General features: G+C 46.1%; 1 protein-coding gene across 8 annotated transcripts in view; it reads left to right on the forward strand.

Moving 5' to 3' along the window:
• The window catches only part of RAB3IL1 (RAB3A interacting protein like 1), a 139,795-nt gene that overhangs the window by 48,129 nt on the left and 77,983 nt on the right, over nt 1-13,683 (forward strand). Inside the window, exon 1 of one of the 8 annotated variants that reach the window (XM_069223226.1) lies at nt 2,989-3,713. The exons of 6 other annotated variants lie outside the window; for them this stretch is intronic. In XM_069223226.1, the coding sequence (XP_069079327.1) occupies nt 3,703-3,713 (11 nt within the window). In that variant the 5' untranslated portion in view covers nt 2,989-3,702. Of the gene's footprint in view, nt 1-2,988; nt 3,714-13,683 lie in introns of those variants that run through there. One more of the 8 variants, XM_069223225.1, reaches the window with a different exon arrangement.

The raw sequence follows: 13,683 nt of genomic DNA on the forward strand, positions 1-13,683 counted from the left end.
GATGCGTGTATCGCCTGTAAGATGTCTGCTGCATCTGGGGCCTCCAATCACTGGATAGATGCTTCCCCATCTGCACCAATATTACCAATCTAAAATAGAGAGACTGTAAACTTATCAATTTTAGTTTGTGTTTGTGAAGGCGGTGGGCCTCCCCTTCCCACGGCAAGCATCTGTGTGAGTGGTAACTCTGATCATGCGCTACCGCTGGAGCCTCCTTTAGTGCCTAAGACAGTTCCCTTTTGGATCTCTCGCCCATACATTTGCCTCCTAGCAGTCCTTTCTGGGACCACTGCTCACACCCTCAACCATTTGATCACCACCTTGGGTGCAGCTGCCACCCCGCCCAACAATCACTGCACTGTGACAAGAGTGCCACTCGGGCACAGTCTGGCCCTACACGGTCCTCTGGGGTGTGTGCGCTGTTCTAGGGTGTCCCAGGGGTCCCACTTGTCTGCCAGCAACAGGATTATGATGGATGCTTGATCCAGAGAGCCAGGAGCTCACGGAGATGTCATCCATCATCTTGGCCCTTTCCCTCATTTTACATATTTTAATTCATCTTGCATTCTCTAAAAGTATTTGCTTTTACCAGATGTTGTGTTTCTGTAGTTTTTTCATGCAACGTATGACTCTTGTATAGTTCATACTATGGACTGAGAAGCTTCCCGGTCTCTGGGTGAATTCAGGTTGTAGTGGGTGTTAATGACGGGGCACAATTGAGCGCTCTGGAGTTGAGTCTGAATGTAGGATGAGTTTCTCGCAGTGCCTGTTGGTGATTACGTGCTTGTTCAAGCCTTGGCCACTTTCCAGAGTGCACAAAGAGATGGTTACATATGCGGCAATTACAATTTTATTAGGGGAGGGTGAAGGCAGAGAGAGAGAGAGAAAGATTAGTAAATGGTGAAGAATTGGTGATGGAAGGAAGTGCTTGGAGGACAGAGTGAAAAGACAATGATGAAGAAGGAGATGAACTGTAGAAAAGACAGATTGAGGATTTCAGAAAGGTATGGGGAGAGAAAGGTTGTAAGTGTTTCACGGAGAGTGGGAGAATGCAGAAGAATGCGCTATCTAGGGGAGAACAGGAGTTGTTATGACCCTGCAAAGACCACTTCCACGGCCTTTGTAATGTTTAATTCACAGTCACATATTTTAAAAATAGAAATAGTTTAATGTCTAATTATTAACAGTACTGTTGTTCCTCATTTAGCTGATATACTGTTGACAAAGCCAATAGGCTGGCTTGTTTTAGGTGTATGTGTTAGTTGGGTGATATATCTGGATGCAATAAGAGAGAAATTACAGAGAGGCATCCAGATACTGGTCGAGGGCACGCTGCGTAAAGAACAAAATGTTACTTCACATTTATTATGCCACGCCTTTAACCACATAAACTACACCTGTCATTCAGGAATCCTGTTTGAGGTTATACCCCCGCCTTTTTCATCCCACTTAAAACACTGTAGGGTGTGCATGGTACCCGGAGTGTGATGCTTGGTAGTAGTGTGTGATGTCTGAGGCAAATGTGTCCATGTAAAACGTCATGTGAAACGTATCGCAAAGTGTGATGGAGCGAGTGTGCATGGTGTGAGATAGTGTGCGTTGACTGAATGTGCAGGTTGGTGTGATGATGTGTGTTCAGTGTACTTCATTTTTTAGGGTGGGCCGCAGTATAATGGTGTGCTTGTCCACCTCAGTGTTGTCTAGGTGTAACAGTGTATGTATGTAATGCAACCACGGTGTGATGCGATGGGGCTTGCGATGCTGTGAGTATGCACTGTAGTGTGAGGATGTGTGCCTATATGCGGCGTGGTGTGATTCTGCGGGGGCCGTTGGCAGTAGAGTGTGATTGATGGTATACATGCAGAGTGTTATGTGATGATGTATTAAAGCTTGAGGAAGGCTCGAGCCAGATGCTTGGCTCTGGCTGAGCTTGAAGTCCTTTTGGGAACCTCGACCCCAGAAGAGCTGAGGTTTTACAGGAGGCCACGTGGCTCCTCACTAGAGATGCCTGTGCCAAGTTTGAATCCTGGCCTGGTTCTGCATTCTGTGAATCTCCCTGTGTCATAAAAAGGTGTAAGTAGTCTGTTTGTTGTCGTATGTCGCCCTATGTGGAACTGCCAAAAAAGAAACGTGAATTCTGCCCGTCATCCATGCTCTAATCTCATTTTCCACTTACGAAGGCCGAAACGTTAACCTTTGATGTCAGAAAGTGAAACCCATATAGTGGCTGAAGTGCACACCGTGAAACGGAAACTTTGAAATTAATCCCAGCTTTCCTGCTTGACCAGATTGTGTGATCCTAGACAAACTCTTTTGTCATGGAGCCTCTCTTTTGCTGGTCATTATAACCTATTAAAGCACATTTAAATACTTGAGTTCACAGAGTGCACTGTACATAAAACCAATCGTGTTTTGTTTAATAAATTAACATTTTGCTCTGTGTATATAATAAGAATATAATCTAGGCCACATATAGGGGCCACATGACAACTGACTACCCTCTAGGTTCACTAGTAATATTGTAAACAAGGCTTGGGCAGGCTTGTTTCAAAGTTTTTGTTCAAAAACAGTCACTTTTAATAAATACTGTCAATGAAGTGTTCTAATCTGATGTACTAAGGAGAAACGCTTCCATGTGGTAAACACAACTTTTTTTAAATTTTGAAAACACCTTCTCATATTCTAACATGATGTTTGTTGCATGATTTAGATGCGAAATAGATTCAGGGCTCGGCTCCTGCAGGGGCTTTTAGTGCCACAGCCGACCCTAGGCTCCCATCTGGCTCGGCTCGGCACTCCCTGTTAACGTGTTGGCTCGCCCAGCTCTAGTGTTTGTGCGTGTAATAAGCGTGCAGGGTGATGGTGTGTTTGTCTGCAGTGCGGGTGTGAGATTGAGTGTCTCCTGCGGCGAGATGCTACGTGTATGCTTGGCTTCAACATGTGGGAATGTGCGGTGCAGTCCCGGCCCAGGGTGTTAGTGAGTCACGTGACTGCACAGGAAGGGGCTGTTGGGCATTATTGAAGCAACTGGACCCTCCCGGGAGGTCATGTGACCTCTGCTTCCCCTTCAGGGGGGGGGGGGGAGGGGGGCAGCGACACGAGAGGGGAAGGGAGGGGCGGCGAGTGAATAGTGGGAAGGGAGGGGTACACAGCTGGAAGTATTTCCGGTCCTCCCTGCTGCAGACAGGACCCTGACAGCGGCAGCTTCAGCTCTACATCTGTCCGGGCAGCGCAGACAGCAGCATCACGCGCTCAGCATCACAGGGAGCGCCCGCGGGCAGGACGTCTGCTGTGACCCAAGCAGCACCCTGCCTGAGGACTCACCGGCCCCGGACACCCCACCAGCACTGGCCCCTTCCAGCTGACCCGCCAATGTCAGGTTCCTGACTTCTGACTAACCAGGGAGGAGGAACTCCGCGGCAGTGACACCGCTCCCGGGCCCTGCCGCTGCTCCCCCGGGACAGGGGTGGTCCTCGCCCTCCAGTACACCCTCAGCGCCGGACCTGCCCCGTTCTATTACAGGCAGGGCCGGTGCCAGCTGTATCTCACGTCGGGACTGTGCCCGCTGCTCGCCTGTTCCAAGGACTTTGTCGCAGCCCACAGGCCCTTTCCAGCCCGGAGCAGTGCCCAGCCTGCTGCACCTCGAGTCTGCGGAAGCAACCGCATGTCCAGGCCGGCAAAAATCTGAGGAGGGGGGACAACATGTGGAGCAGGTAGGTAGGTCTTAACGCCCTCACTTCTGACAGCCCTCACTTCTGACAGCCCACACAACTTCGCATAACTTCAGTAACATCTCAAAGCCTAAAGACATATCCAGAACCCCCAACACACCACCACAAAAGAAACGCCGTATTCAGATCACACCCTTTAACGCACTGCCACAGTCCACCAAATAGCACGTTTACACAGAAACATGCCTGCCGCCCACAGTGGACAACACATTCCAGCAGAACTCTCTGTTTAACTCGTCGAGCCCAGAGCACATCCCCACAGCCGTGACACATCAACAAACTATTCTGCCCAATCTCACGAGCACTGTCACATGCCGCCCTACAGCCAAAACATCCCCACAGACCTTAACGCATCCCTAGACAGCAATACCTGATGCCACCAGTCCCTAACCCCGTGTCAAAGCCCCACTTCACTTCTACAACACATCTCCATGGCTACCGCTCACCCCTACAGCCACATCCCATTCTCATAACCACGTCACGACTGCAACCACATGTCATCCACACAATCGCCACATACCGACAGCCACAACTCACGTACTCTCTCAAATCGCATTCCCTTGCCACAGCACAAACCCACAGACCCAAATGCATTCGCAAAGACCACAACACACCATACAGCGTCCACTAATGTTCTAGTCTCTGATCCCAGCAGTCCCAGTCACAGCTCCACAGAGAGTAACACTTCTAGAGAGACGCCACCACAGCCATAGCCCGGCAACATCTCCCACCAGCAACAAACACATCGCTACACTCCATACACACAAACCCACAACCGCAAACAGCTTTCTACAGGCACAAACACTTGTCCAAAGATGTCAGGACACGCCTGCCACATCATCGCAGGCGTCAAAACATGCAGCTATAACACAACCACACAGTTCAGGTCCATTGCATGTTCCCACATTCGAGTCTCATCCCCATATTCTTTCACATGCACCACAGTCCCCGCACATCACCAATAGTCTAAGACGTTACCATGGTCCTAACATATCCCACAACCTTACCACATCAATGTAAGCTCCAGTCTCTACCCTAAAAAGCCCAACATAGCCCAGCATATTTCTAGAGTCCATCCTATCCCCTCCTCACATCCCACAGCTTCCAGTATATCATCCCCACCCCGCGTGAGCCGTAATTCCCATTAGTACAGCTGGTGCAGTAGCACCGGGGCCCGAAGGCCTGTGCGGCGCACTTAATCCTGGTTATTGCTGTATTTTGTAGTTGAAACAACAGCCAAGGGGCACACTTCCTTCCCTGCACCAGTGCCAATTACATACTGGGTACGGTGCCGAGACATTCCATATTGCCAGCACACCCCACGAAGTCACCAATGCACTCCTGTTGCTTCCCAGTAAATTTCACAGCGTCCACAAATCCCCACAAGCCCAGGCACCCCCCACATGGGCCCCAACACATCACTGATAGCTGCAGAACCCCCCCCCCCCCCGCCCCCCGTGTCACGTGACATCTTAAACCATTTGCAGCTTTTTATTGAACATCCCCCGGCCGACACGTGTAGTTTGTCTTTTCCCGCTGTGACCGTGGCTAACTGGATGTTGCTTTGTTGTGATCTGCATAAGAGATTGTATTCGCGTCGTAGATACACGGTGTGCTGAAGTGTGACACCCCCTAAATAAATACATTCTGGGCGTTGTAGTTGGTTCTGGGGCCCCGAGTTGGGTCTGCTGTCTCTGATTTGGTTTTTTTCTCGCCATGAGTCAAGAATGACAATCAAAGCAGTGACCTTTGATGTAAATGACAGAGACAGAGATACCCGGCTGGTGGCCGAATATTCAAATATGAAGCCAGATGACCTGGAGTCTATGCCGCTTCCTGGCTAGTCTGAATAATGTGATCCTAGGAACATATTTTATTCCACAGACCCTTCTTTGTCTTTATTTCACAAATGCTTGCGCTTCTTATGTTTGTTTTACAAGACTATAAAGTTACTCCATCTATAATAAGGATCTAGGCCAGGTTTAGGATTTACATGACAACTGACTTGCCTCTTAGTTCACTAATGGCGTTGGGGCGTGTGCAATTAATGTTTCTAAAACGTATCACTTTTAATAAATGTCTGCCTATGCTGGGATATAATCTGATGTACTAAGGTAAAACACGTCCGCTTGCTATAGAAATACACTTTTTTGAATTTTAAGGAGACGTATAATATCTTTACATATATTTGTCAGATGATGTACTTGCCAAATGTTTTCCTGGATCGGCTTGTGCATGGACTCATGAGCTAATCTAGACCTGTGCCTCGGCTCTGGCCCGCTCTATTAATTTGCCCGTTACTACTGTATTTGGGACTTGGGCTTAGTACATAATAATGCAAGTCAGTACTGACCTTATTTTGTGTGGAAACAATCCATTTCAAACCATAGTCATCTCACCCCTCCATCCCGCAGCCCACTGCTTTTTAATTTGGAAAATTTGAGATTCCTCCCCCCAAAATGTCACTGACTAAGCTTCACCCTGGTCGTTTACCAAGGGAGATGTAGGGATAGATGTGGGAGGGAGAAGAAAATATGATTTGGATGATTAAATCACTATGTGATCCCAAGGAGTAACATACTACCCATCCACACAGCACTTGAATGATTTGTCAGGGGTAGTAGCAACATATACCTACTGATAAGTACCATAAGGATGAATATAATTGCTGTTACATGATGGCTCCCTTGTGGGGAGGGAGATCTCACTAAAGTCCAGTCTTTTTTTTCTTTGAACGACTGTAATTTGGAAATGTAGTCAAATCAGTTGAATTGAAGGAAATCAGGACTGAAACTCCAGACATAAACTGGGTGGTTAACTAAAAACGCAGAACTGCAAACAGCCCTTAGTAACAAAGTTATCTAGTATATTCTGGTAATCACTGCAAGTTTATATATAGGTCAGGGGCATACTAAAGACCCCGGCAGGCCCTGCGGTGCAGGGATGGCCACTGACCCCCGGGAGCCCTCTCAGCACAGTTACCTGACATGAGAGCTCCTGAGTGAGTACGGAGGGGTCCCCTCCATGTACTTTGCCCGGGGACCCCCCCTCAAGTTTCATTACTCTGGTGATATATGTACATGAGCAGATAGGTCGCACTGTTGTTGTAACACTAAGAGCGTTATTACGAGTCTGGCGGTCTACTGAGTGCCAGACTCACTGTGGCGTACAGACCCCTGCCAAATGCAGTGGTCCGAACGCCACATTATGACCGAGGTGGCTGTGCCGTGGTCGGACCATCAGCACTACCAGAATTAGTCCGGTCTGGCAGTCATGGCGGTTTTAATCCACAAGGGCAGCGTTGCAGGCAATGCTGCCCTAGGGATTAGGAATACTTTCTCCACCAGCGATTTCATGGTGGTTTCACTGCCATGTAATAAGAAGGCTGGTGGAGAATGGGTGCAGGGGCCCCCTGGCAGTGAACATTGCGACGGGTGCTAGTGCACCCTACGCACTACAGCATTGCCTCCGACTTTATTACGAGCCAAAGACAATGCTGTAGGCCGTTTTCCGCTAGGCCAGCAGGCAGAAACTGAGGCCCCTGCCCGCTGATCAAGCGGGAAAACCGTAATGAGCACAGCAGGGAGGCTGCCGCAGTGGTAGTAACTTACCCATTGGAATTTCAGCAGGTGGGCTTTTCCGTCTGCCAAAATCACAATAAGGCCCTAAATCTGTTTTTTCAAGCTATGTTGAAATGTTTTATTTATTAATTTAGGAGTTTTATGCTGTGCTATGCGCAGCCTTCTGATTTTTCAGTGTGCACCTTGTGTTTTAACTGTGCTTTCTTGTCAATGCCTCACACAACACAGGAAAAAAATGACAGTTAAATACCAGAGACAGACAAAACAAGCACTGTCAAAGCCAGGGGGTCTAGCTTGCTTTCTGATTTCTGACTACAATAACTGTCAAATCCAGCTGCATGGAAAACAAAACAAAAAATATTGCTTTCTGTATACATTGTATCTAGAAGTAAAGAATATAATGTGTGGTATTTCAGTGTACTTTTGAGTTGTAAAACAGTCTTTCTTGCATTGCATTACAAGCATTCCAAAGGAGGTGGAGTGGTAAATCAATAGCATGAATTGGGAGAGTATTGCACCACCAGTTGGCGCAAAAGCCCACTTTGTATTTATTTGAAAAAACTGGTAACTGTAGGCTGCACTGTCCAACCAGACCGAAAAACAAGCTCTGGCCAAGACTTTAGGTCTCACCTTTGGGTACTCTGGGCTTGACCAATGTCTTTTGGCAATGCTATGCGGCTTCATGGAAAAAAGCAAAACGCCTTTTCCCAGTGCTGTGTAGCATTGGCCCATTTTTTAATTTTTTTAAAAGACTACTGATGATTATGTCTTTCGCCTGGGGGATGCATGCATGTGTGATGGTGTATGCATGTGCATGTATCACAGTGCTTTTGTGCCAGTGCAATGATGCTGATGTAATTTGCTTTTGTTTATTATTTACTGATCCAAGATGGCTGAAGCCACTTGGATTAGTGAATAAAGAAAATAAGAATGTTTTAGGGCGAAGCGCAGACTAAACAAAAGGAGCGTGAGATGGGGAAGTGCAATTGAGGAGCAGACGGAGAGGAGAAAAGCACCACACAAGGGACACTGGAACGTGGGGCTCAGCAGACACACATGCATGAGAGAAGAATGCTTGAGGGAGAAGCAGGAGCAAGTGAGAGCAACACAGCGGGAGGCGAGAGAAGCAAATGAGGGTGAGAGCAGTGCAGTAGGAGACACACATGAGCTATTGAGTAAGAAGGAGGGGATAAGTACATAGGAGAGCAGTGTATGTAAAAAGCAACATAAAGTGTGCAAGGGCATGATTTGGTGGGGGGAGAACATGAGATATAGAGCTGGAGAACACATGTAGTTTCATGCATTTGTTTAACAAAGAATTAAAAAAAAAAAAAAAGTGAACAGTGGAAGGATGCAAGTTATCCATTCAAAGAGATGGTAAAGATGCTATGCTCCAGGGGATGGACAACTACAAAATGATCAAGCTGGGAGAAGAAAAGCCATCGAATAAGAAGCAATCAAATGAGACTGACAATAAAGTCAACCAATGGTTAGCAGTGGGCAGGCTGCAAGCCACTGTGCATTCTTGATAAGCCCACAATATGTCTTTCTCAATCAGTAAGCACCTAAAAGTCTAATGGTGTAATGTTCTGTTGGTTAAAAAGCCAGTAATTTGTTGTCACGGTCATATGGGGGCACTTAGAATGTGCACACCCCCACTACTCTAAATACACCAGTTTCCTCATTCTGAAAGCTGTTCTAGGGTTTCGTAGGGGGAGGGCTGCAAGTTTAGACACATTGAGGAGCAAGTAGAAACTTCTATTGCACTAAGTGGAATAAGATGCTAAGCATTTAAGGCCAGGGTGGACAAAATGCATTTTTTCAAAAATTATGGACTATGCCTCGAGAATCAGGACAGGAGATGACCTAAATCCACATGCCCTCCAGCGTATCCTCATACTTTCAACAGCTGCCCTGCCCACGCCCTGCACAGAGTAGCGAGCGTGGAGTCAGGAAGGCAGAAGCGTGGACTGTTGGCAGGGTTAGGGGCGGAGAGCCATCTCGCAGCAGCAGGTTCTTATTGAGAGAAACAGGACATTGTTTTTCATTCAGAAAGTCATGTAACCCTCTCATTCATCCAGCTTCAGTGCTGGGTTGCCACTTATCTCACGGAAAATTATTGATATAAGGATTTAGGGAAGTGGGGGCTGATATTTATCACACCTGGTTAAATCCGATACATCTGGATTTGGAATTTATCCGGTGTGAATGCACCTATTATGAGCTTCCCCAACAAAATTGGAACTTTGTGTGCGGTGGTTGCGCTTTCTGCAGCAAAATCTGCATGTGACATTTTACCAGTTTCAATCTGCCAAATTTTACTTCAACATGGAGCGCGGTTGATGTCAGATGATCCAAGCCAGTGCCAACACACAAGAGACATCTGTTCACAATGCCCCTAACAGTCAATCTGACAAATCTCAGTCCATCAAGTCATCAGATGAAAAACTGCTGTCTGATATACTATGGGCTTGGCCCAAGGAAAGGTCAGCCCTCACCTGCATGATATTACGCACAGCAGAAGAGGTTCCGCAGCACCAAGGTTATTGGGTTCCTTTGTTGCTTCTCTGTTGAACCTAGTGTCGACCTTCCGGATTATCCGGCGCTGTAGTTCTGGTACTCCAGGAAGTCAGAACACACCCCATTGGCACAGCCAAGCTTTACCTGCTGCAAGGGTGTTCCAGCTACTAACTGGTGTAAGTTTATGTGGATGTATCTGAGGATCCACCTGAGTGGACTCCTCTGGAAGTATACTTCCCTGCCTTGAAGCCCCCAGCTAACACTCTTGTTTAGGTAGCCACACTGATTGTTCTTGTTGGGCAGAGGTGACTGGGTTAAAAGTGGTTTGCTTAAAATTGCTGGGGGGCGTTGAGTATGTCTGAGGGTGTATGGTTGCACTTGTGGTGGATAGTTGTGTTTTGTGTCATTAAAAATGCATTTTACTTCTCAAACATTCCCCATCAGGCATTTAGCCAATTCAGACCAGAGTTAGTGAATGAGAGAGGTGAGTGTCAGCAATGTAGGTGTGCTCATCAGACCAGCATATGGTCCAGGGGTGTCATTAATGGAAGTAGGGCTAGCAGGTGCTGGACAATAGGTGAGCATAGTAGGCCTGCACTACCACAAGGGTGCTGTGAAGTGCGCAAGCATTTCAACCATTCCTGTAGGTAGGTGGACCTCAGTGTACCATGGCATCTTGAGTTCTTTCACATAGGATGCTGTGTGTGATTTTTTGAATTGCCTCACATAAGTCCCTTCTGCACCTGTGTTAAGAGGTTAGAGCAGACAGTTTTCAAGGCTTTAGCGGTGGCAAACATGGTAGGTATGCCCTTGGGTGGTGTTGAAGTGTTGCCAGTTACCACGTGTTGGTGGAGTTGTATGCCCACTACATTCTTCGGAAGTCTCAAAAGTCATCGGGCGCAAGCCATTGTTCAGATGTGTCTAGTTATGTTGATTCATGTATGTTTTTATTGGTTTGTGGTTTGGACTGATTTACTGAAGGACTTGACAGAAGGCGGGAGATGGATAGAAATTCACATCGGATCAGAGCTTGGAAGGTGAAGGGGGCGGAGGACTCAGATGGTGAGTTGAGGAGGAGTTAGGTTAGTTATATATTTAATTCTGATGATAGTTCATTACCTGGGGTCTTCTTCACATGAAGGACGTTCACATTCTTTCCTTGTTACAAGCGTGTTGTGTCATCAGAACTCGTCTGTAATAATTTACTACAGGCAACTAATAACAGGAAACGTCCGTGCAGTCATTGAGCGCGGCAGTCGCACAGCCCCTTCTGTATCCTGCTTTTCCTCACAAACTTAAAGTGAGGTGAGCAGTAAGTTGTCGTGTCTAAGCGCCCCATTACCTTCATTTTCATGAAACTTCCAGCATCGTTTTCGTTTAAATTACACATCCAAACAAAAACGCTGGCTACACACTTGCCTTCTCTGAGGTTGGCGCTGTTGCAAACTCACACAACATGAAGCGACTGTCCTCTGTCCCCCTCGCGCCATTTGTTTACATCGACGCCTCTCTCACTTGTGTTGGTCTAAATACGCCAAACTTGCCTTATGTTCAGACACGGATGAGAAAGGTAACATTTTACCAGGATCAGAAGCACTTCCGTCTTTACTAATCTTTGCAGCAGTTGGCAGAGCTACCGGATATGGACTTCAGTAACTACAATCCCACTGCTACTTTAATGGAAAATTCTAATCTCCATATTTTTAAATAATGTTTCAAGAAAAACATACTGCACCAAATAGGTGTGCATGTGTAGATGTGGATCATTATACTTCTCATGTTTGTTTAGCATAAACATATTTGACTGTTATAAGGAGGTACATAGAAACTTTAGTTAAAGGGGTTTATGTTCGAAAGGCGGTCAGTAGTGGTTACAGCATAAAACCTAAAACCTCATGAAATTGACAATTTAAAGTACATAGCCTTACCTTTTCTATGACCCCAGTGTACTCACTCAGGGCCTGGTTTAAATATTGGCGGACGGGTTACTCTGTCACATCGGTGAAGGTTTTCCTGTCCGCCTTAGTCTAAATCCCATTATGTCCTATGGGATTTAGATTTCGGCGGATGGGATATCCATCACGTTGTGACGGAGTAAGCTGTCCGCCAATGTTTAAATCAGGCCCTTAATCTTAATGGCCACCCACCATCTTTTGTGATAGATGAAAATATTATGTAAATGAGAAACATGGAGAGTATGTTGATGAGTTTAGGAGTTGTGTGATTGTGTGACTAGGTAGCTGCAGTGACATTGAATGGGCCAGGTAACTGAACAATTTTTGATTGTGTCAAGGTACTGCTGTTTTGTGATAGCACCTGACTTGAAGGACATGATTGAAAGGTTTGGCGGTATGGTCAAGAAGCGTGATTGTTCATTATTATATGTAGCTTATGTGCTGGTGCCCTTTCTCTGTCCTACTGTGTTGTTACTCCTTTTGTGTTAGAATGTGCATGTGTGTGCAATCAATATAGATTAAGTTTTAGATGTCGAGATGCGTTAAAAAATAAAAATGAAAAGTTTTAATTTCCCACTATCTGCTCTTAAAAAACGTTTGCACAGCCATTCCCAAAGGGGAAAGGGTCGCTTGTGGACCCCTTCCCTTTTGCGAATGGGTTACCACTTACTTGAAGTAGGTGGTAAACTGAAACTGTTTTGCAACCGCATTTCGTTTGCAAAACATTCTTACATGCCAGTGCGAGTCTCTGTTAGGAAGGGACACCCTTAACACGCCCTTTCCTAATACCGACTCGCTAACTCATTTTGCGATTTGGTAATAGGTTACCAAATCTTAATATAGGTTCGGTACATAGTAAAAGGCATTTTTCCAGTCGCGCATGGCCCGATTCTGCAAATCGGGCCTACACCTGAAAAAATGTATGTACATCTGTCCGATGGTGCTTGAACTAGCCTGACTGTATTCAATTGGGGTACTTTATCCCCTGACCAATCTGAAGTATTGGTTTAGTAATTTTTACAGAGCATTGTGGTTAGGAGCAGCTCCCTTCTGTGCCTTTGGATACGGCAAATGAGTGTGAGATCTCTGAAATCAGTATATGCATTGGCTAAGCCTATTCTGTGCAGAAGACTGGTCATGGTTGTGTTTTTGGATCCAAACCCATGTAACTTAGAGGTCTGTCCAAGGCACCCCTAAATGAATTACTTTCAATCACAGGTGTCAATAGACTTGGAAATGGGAATTTTCTAAAAAGTGATGCAGTAGAGTGCATAATTCTGCAAATTAAGAGAAAACGACTATCCTTGCATTCATTTTGACATATCTTTATTGTAGACTGATTAGTGAGAATTAAGGATGGGATCCACATTTGAGATTATACTTATTTGGCCTTCTTTTTAGTGGTGAGGGTTGGCACTTCACTTGCAGTTCTTAGTATCCAATCAAAAGGTGACAAGCCAGAACATAGACAGAACCCTTGTAAAATTTTGCTCTTGGTCAATTCCTGCATGAATAATTCTCTGCTCTTTGGTATTCTGTGGTCTTCTCTGATCCAGGCCGATTCTTATAGAGCATTTGTTCTACTGAAACTTGAAACAGGCAACAGTGGCTTAGTATTTCTGCTATATCATCTTTCATGGACCTGATCTTAAAGCATTCTCGTGAGGGTAAGAAAATTGGGTTTTTGTTGCACCTGAAATGTGACTAGGTTTCTGCTGTGGGACTGTACACCCAGTATGGGTGGAGTGTCCTGCTCCCTTTTTAGTAATAAAGCTAGGTCTTTCCCTGTTTATCACTGACTTTAATTAGGGGCAGCCAGTGGTTGCTGCTACCCTTGCTTGCTCTTTGGTACCACATTGACATTGGCCCTGCTACCCCTGTTGTAAGGGAAGCGGC

This window comes from Pleurodeles waltl, chromosome 3_1 (genome assembly GCF_031143425.1).
Source record: "Pleurodeles waltl isolate 20211129_DDA chromosome 3_1, aPleWal1.hap1.20221129, whole genome shotgun sequence".
NCBI classification, from domain to species: Eukaryota; Metazoa; Chordata; class Amphibia; order Caudata; family Salamandridae; genus Pleurodeles; species Pleurodeles waltl.